General features: G+C 39.1%; 1 protein-coding gene across 7 annotated transcripts in view; it reads left to right on the top strand.

Moving 5' to 3' along the window:
• The window catches only part of rgs19 (regulator of G protein signaling 19), a 48587-nt gene that overhangs the window by 11117 nt on the left and 16325 nt on the right, over positions 1–21145 (top strand). For 4 of the 7 annotated variants that reach the window (XM_026331688.2, XM_026331690.2, XM_026331692.2 and 1 more), the window contains 3 exons: positions 18248–18420; positions 19636–19734; positions 20298–20532. In XM_026331688.2, coding sequence (XP_026187473.1) covers positions 18248–18420; positions 19636–19734; positions 20298–20532 — 507 coding nt within the window. Of the gene's footprint in view, positions 1–4456; positions 4475–18247; positions 18421–19635; positions 19735–20297; positions 20533–21145 lie in introns of those variants that run through there. The other 3 variants (XM_026331691.2, XM_026331689.2, XM_026331694.1) reach the window with 2 other exon arrangements.

The raw sequence follows: 21145 nt of genomic DNA, 5'->3' as shown, positions 1-21145 counted from the left end.
TTGTCAGGAATGTTAATGAGAGGGAATTACTGCAATGCACTGCAATGCAGATGCAAACGTTCATCATCTGAGTTGCGTTATTCCTCTGAGGACAAAGTAAACTCTTCGTTGCTCTCCGGAACCATATGAAGCTTCTTCACCTGCGTAGCGTGCCGTCATCCAAACGCACAGAAAAGTGAGTAAATTCTGTGATGAAGCTTGATGTTTTATGCCATTTCTCAGGGGCATGCACATAATTACCTGTCTCACCTCAGATTATTCCTATAAGAACATTGCGCTCAGTGCGAGGTGGGATCACATTAGCTATAATGAGGTGAGACAGGAGAAACCATGCTGCTTTTTACTTTCACACGGATTACAAAAAAAGAGGTGATTTGTTTTCGACTTGAATTGTTTCATTTAAAAGAAGTCGTTTTTTATTTACACATCTGTAAAGAGAGGTGACAGAGACAGAGAAGACAGAGAGCAAACCCTGCTTTTTTATTTTACAAAAGTACAGCGTTTTGTTGTTATGAGTGTATACAAATAAAACTAGACCCTTTTACGGATTCGAATGATATATTGCTCTTATCTGTACAGTCAAAACTGACGGAGTAATTAAAGTTGGCATGTTCATTGACCCCTGAGGGTTAATTTTCCCAAATTTGGAGACTTTGTGGACCGATTAATACACAGAGCAGAATATAGCGATGTCCCACATCAAATCAAACAGCAGAGCCTGGGCTACAAGATTGTATAAACCTTCTTTACATTATCCAAACACAACAAAAATGACAACTTAATGAATCATTAAATATTAAAAGTCCAGACACCACCACTGTGTCAACCCACTCACCACAATTCCAGGTCTACCGCTATTGTACTTTATGCAATACACACAATATGCACCTCAAATGAAAGCGGAGACTCTACAGATTCAGTAAAAACACGGTATGACAAAGCATTTGAAAGATGGAAGCCAAAACACAGCAACAGCAGAAATCCCTTCAACAAACTATAACTCTAAAAATTGATCTTACCTTGGTGGTTTTGCTGTCAAAAAAAACTGTATTTTACTGGTAAATCCATACTCCATTGTGTTAAGATGGATGCCTGTGTTACATTGAAATCATTCCGGGAGTTTCTTTGGAGTCTAGGACCCAAGCGTGTTCACCGGAGTCTCATTGCCTGGATGTGCTGTCAGTCTCATTTTGGCAACTGTAGCGTTATTTGCTATAGTTATTAGTTGCTATAGTTAATAACTATACATTCTACTGGCTCTATCGATTCAAATGAGGTGTCAATCACTCAAATCGACCAATCGGTTGCGGAGATACAGCCCTGCGCAATGACATATGCGGAAGGAGTGATAAAAATGTTTAAATTAAATTTATGTTTAGGGAGGAAAAAAGCTGAATTTTGGGGTGGCAGATTCGAAACTTTAAACTTTATTATTTTTTTGAAAGCATTGAATACCATTAGTGATAAATACATAAAATATATAGGTTCAAAGATGATTAAATATTTACATTTACATGATGAAATACAAATAGTGCACATGGTGTACACAACTGTGCAGTAATGCCATTTTGCCATTTTTACTGTGTGCCATCTTCATTTACTCCTCACCAGTAACACACATACTGATATTTACACATCTGAACAAATCTCACAAATGTTCCCTTGAATGTGACGCCAGAAGTATTCTAATAGACCTTTGGTTACAGAGATATACTCATTTCATTATGGGTATGCAATTTTTGAGAAGAGTCCTAAAAAATAAACCTAGGGGCCAATGATGACAGTGAAGATCTGTAGGATGGTAGGTGAGTAGGGACATACTGACCAATAATTACAGTCTGATGGGAAGCCCAAACGGGCTATTGAATAACATGACAACAGTCCAACCAGGTGATTCGACACATCTGGAATGTTATGGTTGTACAAATGACTTGTAACTTCGACTTAAAAACAAATTTTTAACAATCTGTTTACAAGCCATATTTTGTACTTTGAAAAGTACTTAACAACCTCTTGATCCATTTTGCCTCCGAAACCACCTAAAACGGGGATGAAGTTGGACTGTGATTCTGTTGTTAGCAAAGCTGACTCAGCAGTATTATTAGCTGATATGGAGGGAAGGAATAGGAGAATGATGTCAGGCTGGTCAGACTACCCAAGGGAATTGAGGGGCAACAACCCAATAAGTTCTTCTCTCAACTGATATAAGAGGTATTTGGCCATGAAATTTTCTCTTCTGCACCTGAGTTAGACCAGGCCCATTGTAGCCTGGCCCCCTAACTGAAGCTGGGGATCACGCCCCGGCCTGTGCTACTTTGCTTTCACCGCTTTCAGAACAAGGAGCTGAAAAAGTAGTACACTTTATGATGAAGCTTGATGTTTTATGTCATTTCTCAGGTGCGTGTACAGAACTACCTGGCTCACCTCAGATTATTTCCATGTGAACAGTGCACTCAGTGCGAGGCGGGATCACTGTAGCTATAATGAGATGAGACAGGAGAAAACGTATCGCTCCATACGTTCATATGGATTAAATAAAAAGTGATGATTTGTTTTTGACTTGAATTGTTTCATTTAAACGAGGACATTTCAAGCTTTCTAGCCATATATTTTTATGTATTATGTATTATTAAGTTTTCGCTGACATTCTGGTAGTTTTATTTACATGTCTGTGAAGAGAGATGACAGTGACAGAGAAGTGTGCATTCTTAATTTTACAAAAGCACAGCGTTCTGTTGTTATTATGAGTTTACACAAATAAAATCCTTTACAGATTCGAATTATATATTGCTCTTATCTGAACGATCAAAACTGACAGAGTAATTTAAGTTTGTTTGGGCATTATCAGGAGAAGACGCCACAAAACGTGCTGGCGCGTTTGTCGACCCCTGAGGGTTAACTTGGAAGACATTATGTTAATAAGTTAGGTTAGTTAGTTGTGCTGTTTGTTTTAAACAGCTGTCATCGCACACCGAACGAGAAACGCAGCGTCGGGTCGCGCCACGTCTTTAAAATTATTAGTGTACGCACACCGGCGGTGCCGTTCGGCGTCTGTCCGTGGTGCCCAGCTACAAAATATAAGGTCGCACCGTTATTTGTCGGTCATTTGTTTTTTTTTTTATTTATTTGCATCGCGCTGTTTGCATTGCAAGAAAAGCCATGTTCAGAAGAACAGTTCATGTTCTTCAATGTTCAATTCATGTTGAGGACAGTTCATGTTCAGAAGAAGGTTAAAGGTTAAAGAACTGTTAATACAGACATTTGAAAGAAATAGAAACCAGATATAGTCACAGACTAGAGAAATCTAATTATTATTATTATTATTTTTATTATTATTATTTATTTATTTATTACTGATTGATTGATTTATTTTCTTATTAATTCTTAATTAATTTTTTTATCTTAAAATTAAAATAAAGAGATTTAAGAAGGTTGGAATTTTTTTAACAAAGCTTTTCTTGTGGAAAACCTGATGCGGCCCAACCTTACCCAGACACTGCCTCTAGCGGTCCCCAGGTAAATTGAGTTTGAGACCCCTGTGTTACAGACTCATCTCCCAGTTGTATTTGTAAGCTAGGCATTATGTGAAGGGTGCCATACCCGACTTTCCTAATTAACCGCATGGTAACATAATAGATGATATTATGTCTTTTGATTTACAAAAAAGGGGCACAATTTCTTTTATAATCAAATTAATTTCTACTTTAGAACTCCTAACATACGAAATGCATGAGAACAGGACCTTCAGTTCAATTCAATTCAATTTTATTTGTATAGCGCCCAATCACAATACAAATCATCACAAGGCACTTTACAAAAACTAAAACTAAAAACCCAACAATTCCCTTATGAGCAAGCACTTGGCGACGGTGGAGAGGAAAAACTCCCTTTAACGGAAGAAAAAACCTCCAGCAGAACCGGGCTCAGTTTGGGCGGCCATCTGCCTCGACCAGGTTGGGGTGAGCTCAGTGCACTGATGGTCCTCGGACAGTCTAGGCCTATAGCAGCATAACTAAGGGATGGTTCAGGGTTGCCTGAAGCCAGCCCTAACTATATGCTTTGTCAAAGAAGAAGGTTTTAAGTCTAGCCTTAAAAGTACAGAGAGTGTCTACCTCCTGAACCCAGGCTGGGAGCTGGTTCCACAGGAGAGGAGCTTGATAACTAAAGGCTCTGCCTCCCATTCTGCTTTTGGAAACTCTGGGAACCACAAGTAGACCTGCACTCTGAGAGCGAAGTGGTCTATTGGGATAATATGGTACTATGAGGTCTTTAAGGTATGAAGGAGCTTGATTATGAAGGGATTTGTATGTGAGAAGAAGGATTTTAAATTCTATTCTGTATTTTACAGGGAGCCAATGAAGAGAAGCCAATATAGGAGAAATATGATCTCTCTTCCTAGTTCCTGTCAGGACTCTGGCTGCGGCATTCTGGATTAACTGGAGGCTTTTTATGGAGATATTGGGACATCTAGATGGTAATGAGTTACAGTAATCTAGCCTTGAGGTAACAAATGCATGGACTAGTTTTTCTGCATCATTTTGAGACAGGATGTTCCTAATTTTGGAAATGTTGCGCAGGTGAAAGAAGGCAGTTCTAGAGATTTGTTTTATGTGTGAGTTAAAGGACATGTCCTGGTCAAAAATAACTCCAAGATTTTTTACAGTAGTGCTGGAGGCCAGGGATATGCAATCTATAGTATCTATAATTTTAGAAAGGTTATTTCTGAGATTTTTTGGCCCAAATACAATGACTTCTGTTTTCTCTGAGTTTAAAAGTAAAACGTTACTGGTCATCCAGGACTTTATGACAGTTAGACAGGCTTGAAGTCTGTTTAACTGCTTTCTGTTAACAGGTTTAATAGATACATACAACTGAGTGTCATCCGCATAGCAGTGGGGTAATTCATGGGATAATTTCCTATAAACATTTTAAAGTGAGTCCACTCTTCTTCTATGTGTGCCCATCACTCCTTACTTCAGTTTAAGGGCATATATGTTAAAATCCAAACTGGCTAAAATGTTCCCTCAGACTGATCCCATCTGAATGCACATGTGAGCAGTTATAGCTTGACTGTACAGTCAGGGTTTGTCTGTTTGTGTGTTTGTGTATGTGCTTAGAGAGGCTTGTCCATATTAGGATGGGAAAGTAAAATGAATATAGGAGTTGATGTGGTGGACCAGATTCTGGTCTTGTTTTCCGGTGCACTTAGTGTCCGTGCAAGGATAGTTGTACAAGTGTGTGTTTGACTCCTGTAGAAATAAGTGTTTTAGTGTGAAAGTAAGGGAACTTGTGTGAAATTTCAAAGACTGTAAATGAAGAAAGACAGTTTAAGAGGAAAAGGAAACGTGCAGCATGTGCATGTTGAACATGTCAGGGCAGGGTATTTCTAATTCTTTTTTGGCATATAATCTTGGGTCTGACTCACTGATATTCACCTTTTTGTAAGAGGAAAAACAATCTTGCAGGCAGACATAGAAGCAGCAGCAACATCTTCACTTAAGAATTTAGATCTGGGTCTCTGAGTCTAACCTTGATTCTCCTAAAGGGGAGACAGGGGTTCCTCATCTGAGGGCTTTTAGAATTTGCAGCTGCAGTGTAAAACCATTGACACTGTGAAAGAACATGGCAGGCAGAAAAGGACCACTTTAATAATAACGCCTGAAGGTGTAAGAACGAATCATCAGTACAGGAGACTGCAGCCTTTTTAAACTCCTTAGTTCCACATCAGTGTTGCGTAAGACAAATTTATTGGAAAGAACTAATGAAGAGAAAATAATAACCACTTTAGGTTGAGTAAAATATCTTTAGCCACAATTGTGAGTTCAGTAAAGATGTCTTGATGTGATCTGCAGAGTTGGAGCTGGTTTAAGGGAAGCAAGATTGTGATATTTTTAGTGTGGTATTTTTAGAAAAACTATTTCTTTAAACCCAGTTTTAAATGGGATCATTTTTCCACAGAGTGACGAGATTTTTAGCATGCATGCACAATGTACATGTATTCACATATTTAAGACTACTGTATGTTCTGACACTACATTTTCTCCTAACCAACATGCAATTATTTTAATGTTAAATTAGCAGTTTACAGCTTAGCCAGTAAAAGGCTAACTATTTTATTATATTAAGCGAACAAAGCAGAGTGCAAAATCTGTAGATATGAACTGTGCAATCAGTTCAACACTTGATATGCAGACCTCCATTCCAAATTACAATAGCAACCTTAAATCTATAGTTGTTTCATGCTAACATGGGTGTATGCGGCAGATTTTCACTTCCTGTCACCCCACAAACGACTTCAGGTCAGCACTGTAATGATGGTCAGAGACTCCCATATACAGTCAAGCCCGAAATTATTCATACCCCTGGCAAATTCTGACTTAAAGCTATTTTTATTCACATGCCACTTTTTGTTCAAATGTAAATAAAAAATGAGTAATAATTTTTTCCACAATGATACCTCTGGTACATCGTCTTATTTTCTTCTGGGAGACGCCTGTGTCATTTCTAATCAAGAAAAAACTTACTGGTTAAATAAAAGTAACTTTAAGTCAGAATTTGCCAGAGGTATGAATAATTTCGGGCTTGACTGTATATTGTAGGACAGAAACGTGGTCAGAGCTGCCAAAAAGGCAATTGACCTTTGTGGTTTGCACGTTGTCTTTATTAAATTAGAATTCCAGGAACATAAGCTACCCTTTGATACCAGTAAAATGAATATCCTGATCCCTGATTTTCAGAAGTTGGACCAGGACTAACAATTCACTCTGCACTGTCATGTTGTTCTCAGACATCACTTCCTCATTTCCTGTGTTTCAACTGGGGACAGATCTCATACTGACATACACATACACAACAATGCACATTTCCCTGGGCACATAAGAGATTCCTGTCTACCTCTTTTTCTTGTTTAAATCCCATCTTTCATTTTGCTGTCTAAACATCTCTTGATCTGTCATCGTGAACCTCACCTCTCTGTCACACTCATGTTGGTGATCAAGTGGGGAGATTATGGAGCAATAATTTCTCAGATGAATACTTATAATGAGCAGTGGTGAACAAGCTAGTCTAGTACAAAGAAGGGGATCACAGTGAACCAGGTAACCAACAGATATTGATGGATGAACATACACACAACCTCTTGTTGTTCTATTGTTAAATGCTAACAAACTAATAGTCTAAGTATAATTCTTAAATCAGTGAGTCATGTCATACCACATGGTGGTCTTAATTTACATGTCAGAAGGAACCTTGGCCCTTATTTATAATATAACTGTTGCATATGCACAAAACTGAGCTTGAAACATCCGCATGCCACTTCCTTTGGTAAAGCCAAGATTTCTAATAGAATAATTGACATGGGAATTAGCATACCAGCGTGGAAACACTGACCCTTGTGTCATACATACAAATAAGGAGTGCACCTGAAAATCCATAGATGCACTCATAAATAGCAGTAATAATTAGAGTAAAGTATGGATTTCAGAGTTACATTTTTTAGTGTGATTTAATCCACTGTAAACTGCAGAGATGTCAAACTCAAGGCCCACGGGCCACATCTGGCCTGCTATATAACTAGATAACTTTATATGTCTATAATTATTGTCCCAACAGTATAAAGCACTCCTGTCCCTCATACTAAAAATCCCACAATGCACTGCAACAGCTGGCGTGGCTATGTAGAGCTGCGCACCACCCCCTCCTCCCGCAGCTCCTCTGCTTTAATTACACACTGATCAGTGCGACTCTTGTGTAAGCTGACCTGAAGGCAATAAATCTCCCAGTTTAATAAATTAATCGATTAACTATTAGTGTTTATACAGTGACATTTAAGCTAGCCACAAAATAAATGGCAAAATGAAAAGTGGACTCTTCAAAGTAGTTTGGAGGCAGAGTACCTGTTTGTGGAACCAATATAACATTAGGTGTAATTAAGGAATATAACATCAGACGGCACTATGAGACACGACACCAGGACAAGTACAAAAACCTAGACACACAGCATAAGCTACGGTAGAAGAGGGACCTTGATGTTATTGAAAAAATTTGTTTTAATTAGTTTTACTGAGGAAAAAATTGTTACAGTCTGTTCAAATTCATATTTCTGGTTAAACCATTGTCAGTTTGAGTTTGAGCAGTCTAGGCCTATAGCAGCATAACTAAAGGATGGTTCAGGGTTACCTGAAGCCAGCCTTAACTATACGTTTTGTCAAAGAGCCTTAAAAGTACAGAGAGTGTCTGCCTCCTGAACCCAGACTGGGAGCTGGTTCCACAGGAGAGGAGCTTGATAGCTAAAGGCTCTGCCTCCCATTCTGCTTTTGGAAACTCTGGGAACCACAAGTAGACCTGCACTCTGAGAGCGAAGTGCTCTATTGGGATAATATGGTACTATGAGGTCATGAAGGGATTTGTATGTGAGAAGAAAGCAGCATTCTGGATTAACTGGAGGCTTTTTATGGTGATACTGGGACATCCAGATAGTAATGAGTTACACTAAACTAGCCTTGAGGTAACAAATGCATAGACTAGTTTTTCTGCGTCATTTCGAGACAGGATGTTCCTAATTTTGGCAATGTTGCACAGGTGAAAGAAGGCAGTTCTAGAGATTTGTTTTATGTGTAAGTTAAAGGACATGTCCTTTTCAAAAATAACTCCAAGGTTTTTCACAAATGACTGTAATGTTAAAATTCACATTACTTAGTTATCCTAAGAAATAATGTTGTAGCATTTCACTGGATTAGAAGTAGCAGTTAATGCAACCTCAAAACTTCCTTAACATTTCCCTCTTGTTTAGATTAATTATGTATTATGTTTACAATACAGTACAGCTGATGTAGACAGTATTTTGTTTTTGACTTCAAAAAATGTTTGGTTACCATGAAAGTTCTGTCTATTACCACACTGACATGAATTTTGCATAGCTGACTCTTTGCAAACTAATTTGATCCTGGCAGAGTACTGTCACTGTGGAACATAAGATGCACCAAGAGGTCTTGGTATGGCTTCTCATTCGGATTGTACCTCATATACATTTGGCCACAAATGAAAGTAGCCACAGCCAGTAGTAGCTACTGCAGTGCCTGCAGGCAGACACTACACCACCAACAACACACTTTTTTCAAAACCTTTTCCTTTTTTTTAAATAAAAGGTTAGCCTGTGCCCTTAAGGTCCATTTGCATTTTTTATTGGTGTGTGTGTGTGTGAGCACTAGGGTAGTGCTAGAAAACAGCATGCATGCTCCATCAAGTTTACCAGGCTAAATAAAGATTAAAAAAATATTTACAAAGATGGGGTCGAGATGACAAGGAAGTGAAGTACCTTGTGTGTATGTGTCAGTCTTACTCATGTCATCTACTTTAATCTAACATTCAGATTCAAACCCTGTTAAACATACACACACACTAAAAACACATGGAACAAAAAAGGAAGTGAGGCATCTGCTCAAAAGGAACTATAGACTTTAGCTTCTTTCTTCCTTTCGTTTGTCTTTATCTCTCTTTCTTTTGTTCATTTATCTTGTATTTTTCTCTTTGTAGACCGTTGCTCCTCTCATTTATGACTTTCCTTTTTCTCTTTCTTGTTCCTTAACAAAGCTTTCAATGAAGTTTTCTGTGTTCAGTATTCACCTCTAAAGAAAAACTTGAATTTACACATAGACTTACATAGCTTGCCTTCTGACACACACTGATTATCTTGTTCTCAAACACACTCCTGCGCACACCCACAAAGGTAGAAATGTGATAGCTCTGTGTTATAAACGATGGTGCAGGTAATAAAAGAGAGGAAGGGAGTGTTCCTCTGTCTGCTCTGATTGAGCAGGTGAAATACTATGTAAAATCAGGTTTACGTTATGGTTAGCGTAAAGGACAAAGGAATGTATTGTAGGGAATGTCACAAAGATAACAGGGGAGCTCAGTGCACCGATGGTCCTCGGGCAGTCTAGGCCTATAGCAGCATAACTAAGGGATGGCTCAGGGTTGCCTGAAGCCAGCCCTAACTATACGCTTTGTCAAAGAGGAAGGTTTTAAGTCTAGCCTTAAAAGTACAGAGAGTGTCTGCCTCCTGAACCCAGACTGGGAGCTGGTTCCACAGGAGAGGAGCTTGATAGCTAAAGGCTCTGCCTCCCATTCTGCTTTTGGAAACTCTGGGAACCACAAGTAGACCTGCACTCTGAGAGCGAAGTGGTCTATTGGGATAATATGGTACTATGAGGTCATGAAGGGATTTGTATGTGAGAAGAAAGCAGCATTCTGGATTAACTGGAGGCTTTTTACAGGGAGCCAATGAAGAGAAGCTAATATAGGAGAAATATGATCTCTTTTGCTAGTTCCTGTCGGGACTCTGGCTGCAGCATTCTGGATTAACTGGAGGGTTTTTATGGAGATATTGGGATATCCAGATAGTAATGAGTTACAGCAGCCTGCCTTGAGGAAACAAATGCATGGACTAGTTTTTCTGCATCATTTTGAGACAGGATGTTCCTAATTTTGGCAATGTTGCGCAGGTGAAAGAAGGCAGTTCTAGAGATTTGTTTTATGTGTGTGTACTGTTTCACAGTAGTGCTGGAGGCCAGGGCTATGCCATCTAAAGTAGCTATAATTTTAGAAAAGTTATTTCTGAGGTTTTTAGGCCCAAATACAATAACTTCTGTTTTCTCTGAATTTCAAAGTCGAACGCTTGAAGTCTGGTTAACTGGTTTGAGTTAACAGGTTTACTAGATAGATACAACTGAGTGTCATCTGCATAGCTGTGGTAATTAATAGAGTGCTTCCTAATGACATAGCCTAAAGGAAGCATGTGAACAGAATCGGTCCTAGCACAGAGCCTTGTGGAATTCCATAACTAACTTTTGTTCGTGTGGAAGGTTCATCATGGACATGAACAAACTGGAATCTGTCCGATAAATGGGATTGGAACCATTTTAACGCTGTTCCTCTGATACCAATCACATGCTCCAGTCTCTGTAATAAGATGTTGTGGTCAATGGTGTCGAATGCAGCACTAAGGTTTAGGAGGACAAGTATAGAAACAAGTCCATTATCTGAGGCTAAGAGAAGATCGTTTTAACAGTGCTGTTTCTGTACTATAATGTGCTCTAAATCCTGATTGAAAATCTTCAAATAGTTCATTCCTGTGCAAGTGGTCTGATAGCTGCTTAGCAACAGCTTTTTCTAGGATTTTAGAAATAAATGGTAGGTTGGATATTGGTCTATAATTAGCCAAGACTCCTGGATCAAGACTAGGCTTTCTGAGTAAGGATTTGATTACTGCAGTCTTAAAGGCCTGTGGTACGTAGCCTGACACTAGAGATAAATTTACTAAGTCTAATAAAGATGAGTTAATTAATGGCAGGGTGTCTTTAAGCAGTCTAGTCGGGATGGGGTCTAAGAGACACGTTGATGATTTCGATGAAGCAACTACTGATGTAAATTCAGAGAGATCTATGGGAGAGAAGCAGTCTAAACATAACTGAGGTCTTACAGATGATTCAAGAGCTACTGTAGTAGAAGATTCATTGCAGGTCTAGGAAGCATCTGCTGAATTTTATCTCTAATAGTTGTGATTTTATTTGTAAAGAAACTCAAACTCATCACTGCTGAGAGCTAAGGGAACACTGGGCTCAACAGAGCTGTGACTTTCTGTCAGACTGGCTACAGTGCTGAAAAGAAACCTGGGATTGTTCTTATTTTCCTCTATTCGTAATGAATAGTATGCAGTTCTGGCTTTATGGAGAGCTTTTTTATATGTTAGTAGACTGTTTTTCCAGGCTAGAAAAATTTCCTCTAAATTTGTGGAACGCCACTTCCTTTCCAGCCTTCGTGATGCCTGCTTTAAGGTACGAATATGTAAATTATACCATGGAACTAGTCTTCTCTGATTCACGAACGTCTTTTTTAGAGGGGCCACAGTATCAAGCTTTTCACGCAGTGAGGCTACAGCACTGTCAACAATATGATCAATTTGGTAGGGAGTGGGATGGAGGCAGCTGCCCTCCACTGTGTTCGTACTTGGCATAGATGTAAATAAAGATGGAATCATTTTCTTAAATTTATTAACAGCATTGTCAGATAAACATCTGCTGTAGTAGAATTTTCTTCCAAACGCTGCATGAGCCATCATCTTAAATTCAAAAGTTATTAAAGAATGAACTGACAAAACAGGATTTGGGGGAAAAACTATTAGATGTTCAATTTCGATGCCGTAGGTCAGAACAAGATCAAGGGTGTGATTAAAACAGTGGGTGGGTTTATTAACATTTTGAGTGAAACCAATTGAATCTAATATAGAATTAAATGCAATGCTGAGGCTGTTATTTTCAACATCTACATGAATGTTAAAATCTCCCACTATAATGACTTTATCGGAACTAACCACTAAATCAGACAGGAAGTCAGGGAATTCAGTTAAAAACTCTGAGTAAGGGACAGGTGGACGGTACAGAATGACAACTAGAACTGGTTTTGTGTTTTCCAGTTTGGATGTGAGAGGCTCAGAGTGAGGCTCTCAAATGAGTTATAACTGTTCTGAGAATGAAAGTTTAATAAGTTTGAGTGGAAGATTGCAGCTACTCCTCCACCTCGACCTGTGCTTCGAGGGACATGATAATTTTTATGACTGAGGGGGGTTGATTCATTCATCCTGCTGTAGCCAGGTTACAGTAAGACAGAGTAAGTTAATTTGGTGATCAATTATCAAATCATTTACTAACAGATATTTAGATGAAAGATATCTAATATTTAATAATCCACATCTGACTGTTCTGTTTTTCTGTTCAATAAGAGGAGTGGTTTTAATTTTTAATAGGTTTTTATGAATAACTCCTCTTGTGTTAACCTCTGATTTATCTGATTTACAGTGGGTACGGAAAGTATTCAGACCCCTTTAAATTTTTCACTGTTTGTGTCATTGCAGCCATTTGCCAAAATCAAAAAAGTTCATTTTATTTCTCATTAATTTACACTCAGCACCCCATCTTGACAGAAAAAAACAGAAATGTAGAAATTTTTGCAAATTTATTAAAAAAGAAAAACTGAAATATCACATGGTCATAAGTATTCAGACCCTGTGCTCAGTATTGAGTAGAAGCACCCTTTTGAGCTAGTACAGCCATGAGTCTTCTTGGGAATGATACAAGTTTTTCACACCTGGATTTGGGGATCCTCTGCCATTCTTCCTTGAAGATCCTCTCCAGTTCTGTCAGGTTGGATGGTGAACGTTGGTGGACAGCCATTTTCAGGTCTCTCCAGAGATGCTCAATTGGGTTTAGGTCAGGGCTCTGGCTGGGCCAGTCAAGAACGGTCACAGAGTTGTTCCGAAGCCACTCCTTTGTTATTTTAGCTGTGTGCTTAGGTTCACTGTCCTGTTGAAAGGTGAACCTTCGGCCCAGTCTGAGGTCCTGAGCACTCTGGAAGAGGTTTTCTTCCAGGATATCTCTGTACTTGGCCGCATTCATCTTTCCTTCAATTGCAACCAGTCGTCCTGTCCCTGCAGCTGAAAAACACCCCCACAACATGATGCTCCCACCACCATGTTTCACTGTAGGGATTGTATTGGGCAGGTGATGAGCAGTGTCTGGTTTTCTCCACACATACCGCTTAGAATTAACGCCAAAAAGTTCAGTCTTGGTCTCATCAGACCAGAGAATCTTATTTCTCATAGTCTGGGAGTCCTTCATGTGTTTTTTGGCAAACTCTATGCGGGCTTTCATGTGTCTTGCACTGAGGAGAGGCTTCCGTCGGGCCACTCTGCCATAAAGCCCCGACTGGTGGAGGGCTGCAGTGATAGTTGACTTTGTGGAACTTTCCCCCATCTCCCTACTGCATCTCTGGAGCTCAGCCACAGTGATCTTTGAGTTCTTCTTTACCTGTCTCACCAAGGCTCTTCTCCCACGATCGCTCAGTTTGGCTGGACGGCCAGGTCTAGGAAGAGTTCTGGTCGTCCCAAACTTCTTCCATTTGAGGATTATGGAGGCCACTGTGCTCTAGGAACTTTCAGTGCTGCAGAAATTCTTTTGTAACCTTGGCCAGATCTGTGCCTTGCCACAATTCTGTCTCTGAGCTCCTTGGGCAGTTCCTTCGACCTCATGATTCTCATTTGCTCTGACATGCACTGTGAGCTGTAAGGTCTTATATAGACAGGTGTGTGCCTTTCCTAATCAAGTCCAATCAGTTTAATTAAACACAGCTGGACTCCAATGAAGGAGCAGAACCATCTCAAGGAGGATCAGAAGAAATGGACAGCATGTGAGTTAAATATGAGTGTCACTGCAAAGGGTCTGAATACTTATGACCATGTGATATTTCAGTTTTTCTTTTTTAATAAATTTGCAAAAATTTCTACATTTCTGGTTTTTTCTGTCAAGATGGGGTGCTGAGTGTACATTAATGAGAAATAAAATGAACTTTTTTGATTTTGGCAAATGGCTGCAATGACACAAAGAGTGAAAAATTTAAAGGGGTCTGAATACTTTCCGTACCCACTGTATATGTTCGAGGGGCAGACACAATCTCTATGTGGTATGAGTGGGGCGACGGCTCTAAGGAAACTGCAGAGAGGCAGAGTCTCTGCGTCCCGGTCCCCACTCTGGATTGTCAGGCTTTAGGTTGGCTAATAAACCTGGCCAAATTTCTATAGATGAGAGCTGCACCATTCAAAGTGGGATGGATGCCGTCTCTTGCTACCAGACCGGGTTTTCCCCAGAAAGTGGCCCAATTGTCTATGAAGCCCACATCGTTTGCTGGACACCACCTAGACAGCCAGCGACGGAACAACGACATGCGGCTAAACATGTCATCGCTGGTCACACCTTTACAAATGTGTGTTTGTAAAGGTGTGTGGTTCTCCATGTAAACTGTGTGTATACAGTATACTCACTGGTGAAAAACACACTGTACAAATGTCAGCAGCTGTCAGTCGACTGCCTTTCTCAAACATGTTAACAGAGGAATGTATCAGCTCTTTTCAAATATAAGTTCATCTTTCCTGTAGGCAGTGTTATGGCCACTGTATGGACCGGTAACTCGCCACCGCATATTTTCTCATAGTTTGCCTCTGCTCAACAAGCATCTGTAACTCTGCGTTTTCTCTGTAGATTAATGAGAGAGCTGACTATGGCGCGGTATGTCAGTGGCCAACTGTAAGACAAAGTATTTTCTCCCTACAGGGAAACATCTTTACAACTGTTGACAGGGAACATAGACAAAGACTTTTCCAGAGCTAATCTATTTTTCTGTCTGACACCATATTAACACAAAGCATTCAGATTTCCTAATACATCCATGGTATTATCATAAAGGATTTTCTTTGTCAGTTCTTGCAGTATTTCTTTAATCAGGTGTCATTAAGCCAAGAGGACACAATGAAAAGATCACCAGTCCAGTCATATCAGTTTTTTACAGTTACAGTATGTGACTAGAAAGAGACTACATTCTTTATTTTAGTTCATGTGCTGGCTTTATGTTAAATAATGAGTATATTTACCACTTGCTGCTGAATGTTTATTTACATGAAAATGTTGCAGGTCACCGCCTTTGTTCACTAATTTGCAGTCACCAGAATCACCAAGCATACCTCAGTGACCCATGCTCTGGAGTATCGCTTCAAACACACGCACACAGATCAGTCGACAGCTGGAGGCTAATGTTAGCTGAGCTCTATTTTCACAATATCAGAGAGATTTAAAAAAAAAAACAAATTCATCCAATTTAATGATAAAAGCATCGAGAGGAGTTTTCTTCCAGGCACAGACTTTGTTTGTGTGAGTGCAGTGGTATAATGGTATTGTGATGATATTATTGCAGTGGTATTGTGTTTTCATTGAGCAAGGAGAGAGCATTAAAAATAACATATATCTAGGAGTGGCAGTTTTTCATGTTCATAAAATACAAATGTTGGCCATAAACATCTGCAACATCTGCAATCCAGCCCTTTGGGGGCTCATAGACCCACAACACAGAAACCTGTGTGCAGGTATATATTATCATTGTGTGTGTGTGTCTGTTCACGTGACAGTGTGATCACATGATGCATCACGTTGCCTAGTCTGTCTTCATACCCACTCTCTCTCACTTCCTCTTTTTCACATGGTGCCTCACTGTCTCTTCTTCTGTATCCTCTCTAAGTTTGTAAATCTCGTTTCCCTGTTTCTTTCTTCCTCTTTTACTCTATAATTGCTTTCTTGTCATCTGTCTTCCCCCAATTTATTTATTTGTTGCTTCTCTTTCTTGCCACCTCTCACATATTTATTAATGCAAATCCAACACCCAGTCAACATTTAAATGGTGATAATATTTATTATATTACTTAAAATTCTTCACTGTGAATGTGTCATACACGTGTCATATTACCATATTAACTTTGCTACCTTGGTAAGATTACTGTAAACAAAGGTGATCATGTGAAGACGGTGTTTAACTTCTTTATGACACTGGTTAGAACTGAAGTTTCACCCTTCTCAGGCATATACAGTGCATTCAGAAAGTATTCAAACCCCCTTTACTTTTTTCAATTTTGTTATTTTGCAGCCTGATACTACACTCATAATGACAAAGTGAAAACTGAATTTAAGGAGAATGTTGGTAAATTTATTAAAAAGGAAAAACTGAAATATCACATTCACAGGATTCAGACCCTTTACTCAGTACTTAGTTGATGCGCCTTTGGCAGCAATTACAGTCTTCAGTCTTTTTAGGTATGACGCAAGAAGCTTTGCACACATTGGGGATTTTTTGCCTTGGGCCTGATCTGAGGTCCTGAGTGCTGGGGAACAGATTTTCATTAAAGATATCTCTGTACTTTGCTCCATTCAGCTTTCCCTCAACCCTGTCCAGTCTCCCAGTCCCTGCTGCTGAAAAACACCCCCACAGCATGACGCTGCCACCACCATGTTTATGGAGCCAATTTGATGTCTTTAAGTTTTGGCATTGTAAATAAAGTTTGGCATTGAAAAAAGAAGCATTGGCATTGAAAATAAAGTTTGGCATTGAAAACAGAAGCATTGAACACTTTGGACACCTTTTTTGCAACAACATTGAGTATTTGCGGATACATCCTGTGCATGAGTAGTCTTTCCTGAATCCTGCTCGCTAATACTTGAGCCTCTTTTGATGGCTTCCTGAAGACGGTTGAGGATGATTGAGGATCTTACTGGATATGGAAAGTAGAGTGATCCCTCAGTAGTTACACTTTCTAAGGTTCCCTTTCTTAGATTACTGAGAAAAAAATTAATTTAAACAATTTTAATATCAGGCTGCAACATAATTGAAAAAAGGGGAATACTGAATCTTGAATACACTGTATCTTATATTGGAACATATTATTTTTAGGTTTAGCTGTTTTATTTCATTTTCCATCTTCTGTATGCTCAAAGGTTTTACCCTTTCACGTTCACTAACTTGAAAGTCATCTGTTCTCAGCAAGCATATACTTTCCCAGCCTTTTTTTTTTTGTCATCCTCAGCTGATTTTCAAGTCTTATGCTCTTTACAAACACGATTGTCACGAATGTCAAAATGAACTGAAAACTGATTAATTGACTGATACTTATACTTCATTTCAGAAAAAAATATTGTACTCTTTACACCACTACATTCATTTTCAACTACAGTATAGTTCTGGTTATCCATTCATTATCTATAAACGCTGATTCCTATTTAGGTTCATGGGAATTTGTTGGAGCCTATCCCAGCTGTCTTTGGGTGAATGGCAGGGGTACACCCTGGACAGGTCACCAGTCCATCGCAGGGGCGAATATAGATGAGCAACCACACACACTCACACTCACCCCTACGGGCAATTTAGAATCACCAATAGACTCGACATACATGTTTTTGGACTGTGGGAGAAAATGAGTACTGGTCAACTATCAGCTTGGGTTTGTAGTCCTCTAAACATGTGTACCAGTAGAAAACCCACAGGAAGAACTTCTTGTTGTGAGGCAACAGTGCTAACCAACAATCCACCATGCTGGCCTAGTTCAGATTAAGTTAGATTAAGTAAATTAACATTCTTCTTAAAAATCCATGTGCCAAACCTAAAGAGACACCTAACAGTAAAATACTGGCTTAAGTCAGTATTAACATTATATTAATTATAGTATGATATAATAATACTCATTTATAATACTATTAAATATTCTAAATATCTAATACAAAATGTGTTTGAATGCATGACTTTACTTTATACTTGAGTAGTTTTCTACAAGGATTTGCAACAGTGCAGAAAAATTCACAGTGTATTCCACTCTCTTTAGTATACAGGTCCAGTCCCAGCCGAGCGAGAGGGTGAGCTGGCCATGGGGGGAGGTCGCAGCGAGACCTCTGCATTGAGTGGGGCAGGAGGGGGGCAGGGCATGAGCACTACCCAGAATTCCCAACGGCCTAACGCCTGCTGCTTTTGCTGGTGCTGCTGTTGCAGCTGCTCATGGTAGGAGACAAAAACCCACACATACACTTAGTACACTCCTAGGTGTGCCAGGAAAGGTTTATCAGAGTACATCACCCTTTTGTGTAATCTGTGCATGTCTGCCTGCAAGTTTTTTTAAAATGTATTTAGTAGAAAATGGCTTTTCTGGATCACTGAATATGTTTAGGTCACTTTATCTTCACTTGCAACATTGTCTATCAGCAGTGGTCTACAGTTGACCAAAGTGCTGTACAGACTCAAAATGAAACAAAAAAAGACAACATACTTTGAGCTAGGCATTGGACCCAAATGCAGTCTAGGCACAGAGAGGCAAAACAAAGTACAGGCAACTAGAACACAAACACTAACCAGACATCAACAGTGAGAAGACCAACCAATAATCAAGGGGTACAGAGTCCAAGAGAAATGAACAGAGTCCAAACAGAGAACAGGTGCATAAATCCAAATACAGAGAACAAGGCAGGTGACAGAACGCCAACATATGACATACAAAATGAACCAGAAACTAGGCATACAGAAACTAAGGTTTAAATACAAATGAGACACACATGCAAACAATCAGACACTAATGACAAAAGTAAAACTAGAGACACCAAGGCAAGGAACAGAAAACAAGAAACACTTCAAAATAAATGTCCAGTGACAGATGATGAAAATGTGTCAAATTAGAGACATCACACCTACACAAAAAGAATTACCTGCATACAACCAGGCCAGAGGATATTTACTTTTGGAAACACAAGTGAAACAGCTTATTAAAAACAAACAGTTATGAAGATGTTCATGAATAAGCATTCAAACATTAAAGCAAAGTGAGAATGTGCCACTGGAGTTTGTGAAGTGTTCCAGAGCAATTTCCTTAATAATTCCAGTCTATGTGCAAACACTAACACACTAAGGAATACAAAGGAAGGACCTACTCCTAATCACAGAGTCTCCAGACATTAGCCTAGACGGTGGCTGTACAGTTATCAATGCTCTATAATTACCACAGTAGAATTAATTATTTATAGGCCTCACACACTCACATGCTCATACGCTAACGGTGTAGACACCTGTAGCTGCTGCTGTTAACAAAACTGTGGTTAGTGTTAATATTAAATGGGCAAGTAACAACATTGTGTTTATAGTTACTTTTAACAATTACTCTTCTATCAGCATTGGTTTAGTGTGTTTGTGTGTGTTTCCTGTCTGAAAGCTGTTTTATCATGTCAGTCTCACTGTCAGGAATGAAGAGGAGAGACGGAGGCGGAGAAGAAAAAAAAGAATATCACAGGACACCAAAATGGAAACCATACCAAAATTTGAAGCTTGGTGAGGAGAGTGCCTGCTGGATCCTAGTGCTAGACAGATTCTGTTTTCAGTCTAGTTTCTTTGTTAGTAGGTCTTTTTGAAATTTGTTAGAGTCAATTTGGTAAAGTTAGGTCATTGTCTAAACAACACATTATTAACAAGATTTAATCTATTGTATTACAAAATAGATTAATATGATAATGTGCTATTTATAGCATTCTAACATTCCAGTTTAGCCAGCACTTTATATTTGACATGTTTACATGTTGTATGTAAAAATCTTTAAAAAGCGCACAAACAAAGAGTGTCATGTTTAAGAGTGACTGTGGTTTTAAGCAAGTGTTACTCAAATTAGAATATATCGGTTGTTTAGCATCGGATGAATCCACAGTTGTTGCCCAAGTATGTCCAGTAACAAGATTGTGACAGTTTGTGACAGTTCTTGCAGCTCTTTGTGACGTTTCTTACCTTTCTACAGTTTAAGAGATTTGGGCCATGAAAATTTTTCAGCACATGCACAAAAAGTGAAGTAAAGTGAATAAATTAGTAAAATATGAACATTGTTTCCACTCTTCCCCCCTCAGCACCAAACCCTCAGTTGAAGAGATCCAGCTGTGGACTCAGTCCTTCGACAAACTCATGAGGAACCCGGCAGGTCGAAATGTTTTCCGAGAATTCCTGCGGACAGAATACAGTGAGGAGAACATGCTGTTCTGGCTAGCCTGTGAAGACCTCAAGCAGGAAGTCAACAAGAGCGCCATTGAAGAGAGAGCACGCTCCATCTATGAGAACTACATTTCCATATTGTCGCCAAAAGAGGTATGATATGGTTTATTAAGGCTGTAGCTACACCTCTGCCTCTGTTTTTATTATCTGTTTTGTTGGGAGTAATGCATGACAAAATATTTTATAATAATATATATATTATATATTAGATGTTATGTATAATTTCTATTATATATTATATAATATTTTTGCAGTAACACAATAATATAATATACCCAGTACAGTAACACACACATTACAACTAGAATTTATGAAGACTGCGAGACATTCCAGCACCAGAGAAAAAATCCTCCAGCTAAAACAGTATGTGTAGCTGCTATGTAATGGTTAAGATGACTGTGTAAATGGATTCGACATTAGCAAGATAGACACAGAGGTGTGGACTGGCCATCTGTAAGATCTGGAGAATCACAGAAAGGCCAGTAGTCCAGTATGGCTGATGGCCATCACACATCAATTATTCATTTTAATATTTATCATCCATTTCTTAAAGTATTTACACACTCTAAGAAAATAGAAGGTGACACCCCACAAATGTGTTTGGTCCATACTCCCCAATTAAGCACACATGCCTCCTTGGATGGACATACTCCCATTATTTTCAGTTCGTCGGAGCAAAAGACAACAACATAACAGTCAAGTGCAA

This window comes from Mastacembelus armatus, chromosome 7, assembly GCF_900324485.2.
Source record: "Mastacembelus armatus chromosome 7, fMasArm1.2, whole genome shotgun sequence".
NCBI lineage: Eukaryota > Metazoa > Chordata > Actinopteri > Synbranchiformes > Mastacembelidae > Mastacembelus > Mastacembelus armatus.
This window is presented reverse-complemented; position numbering and strand designations above follow the sequence as displayed.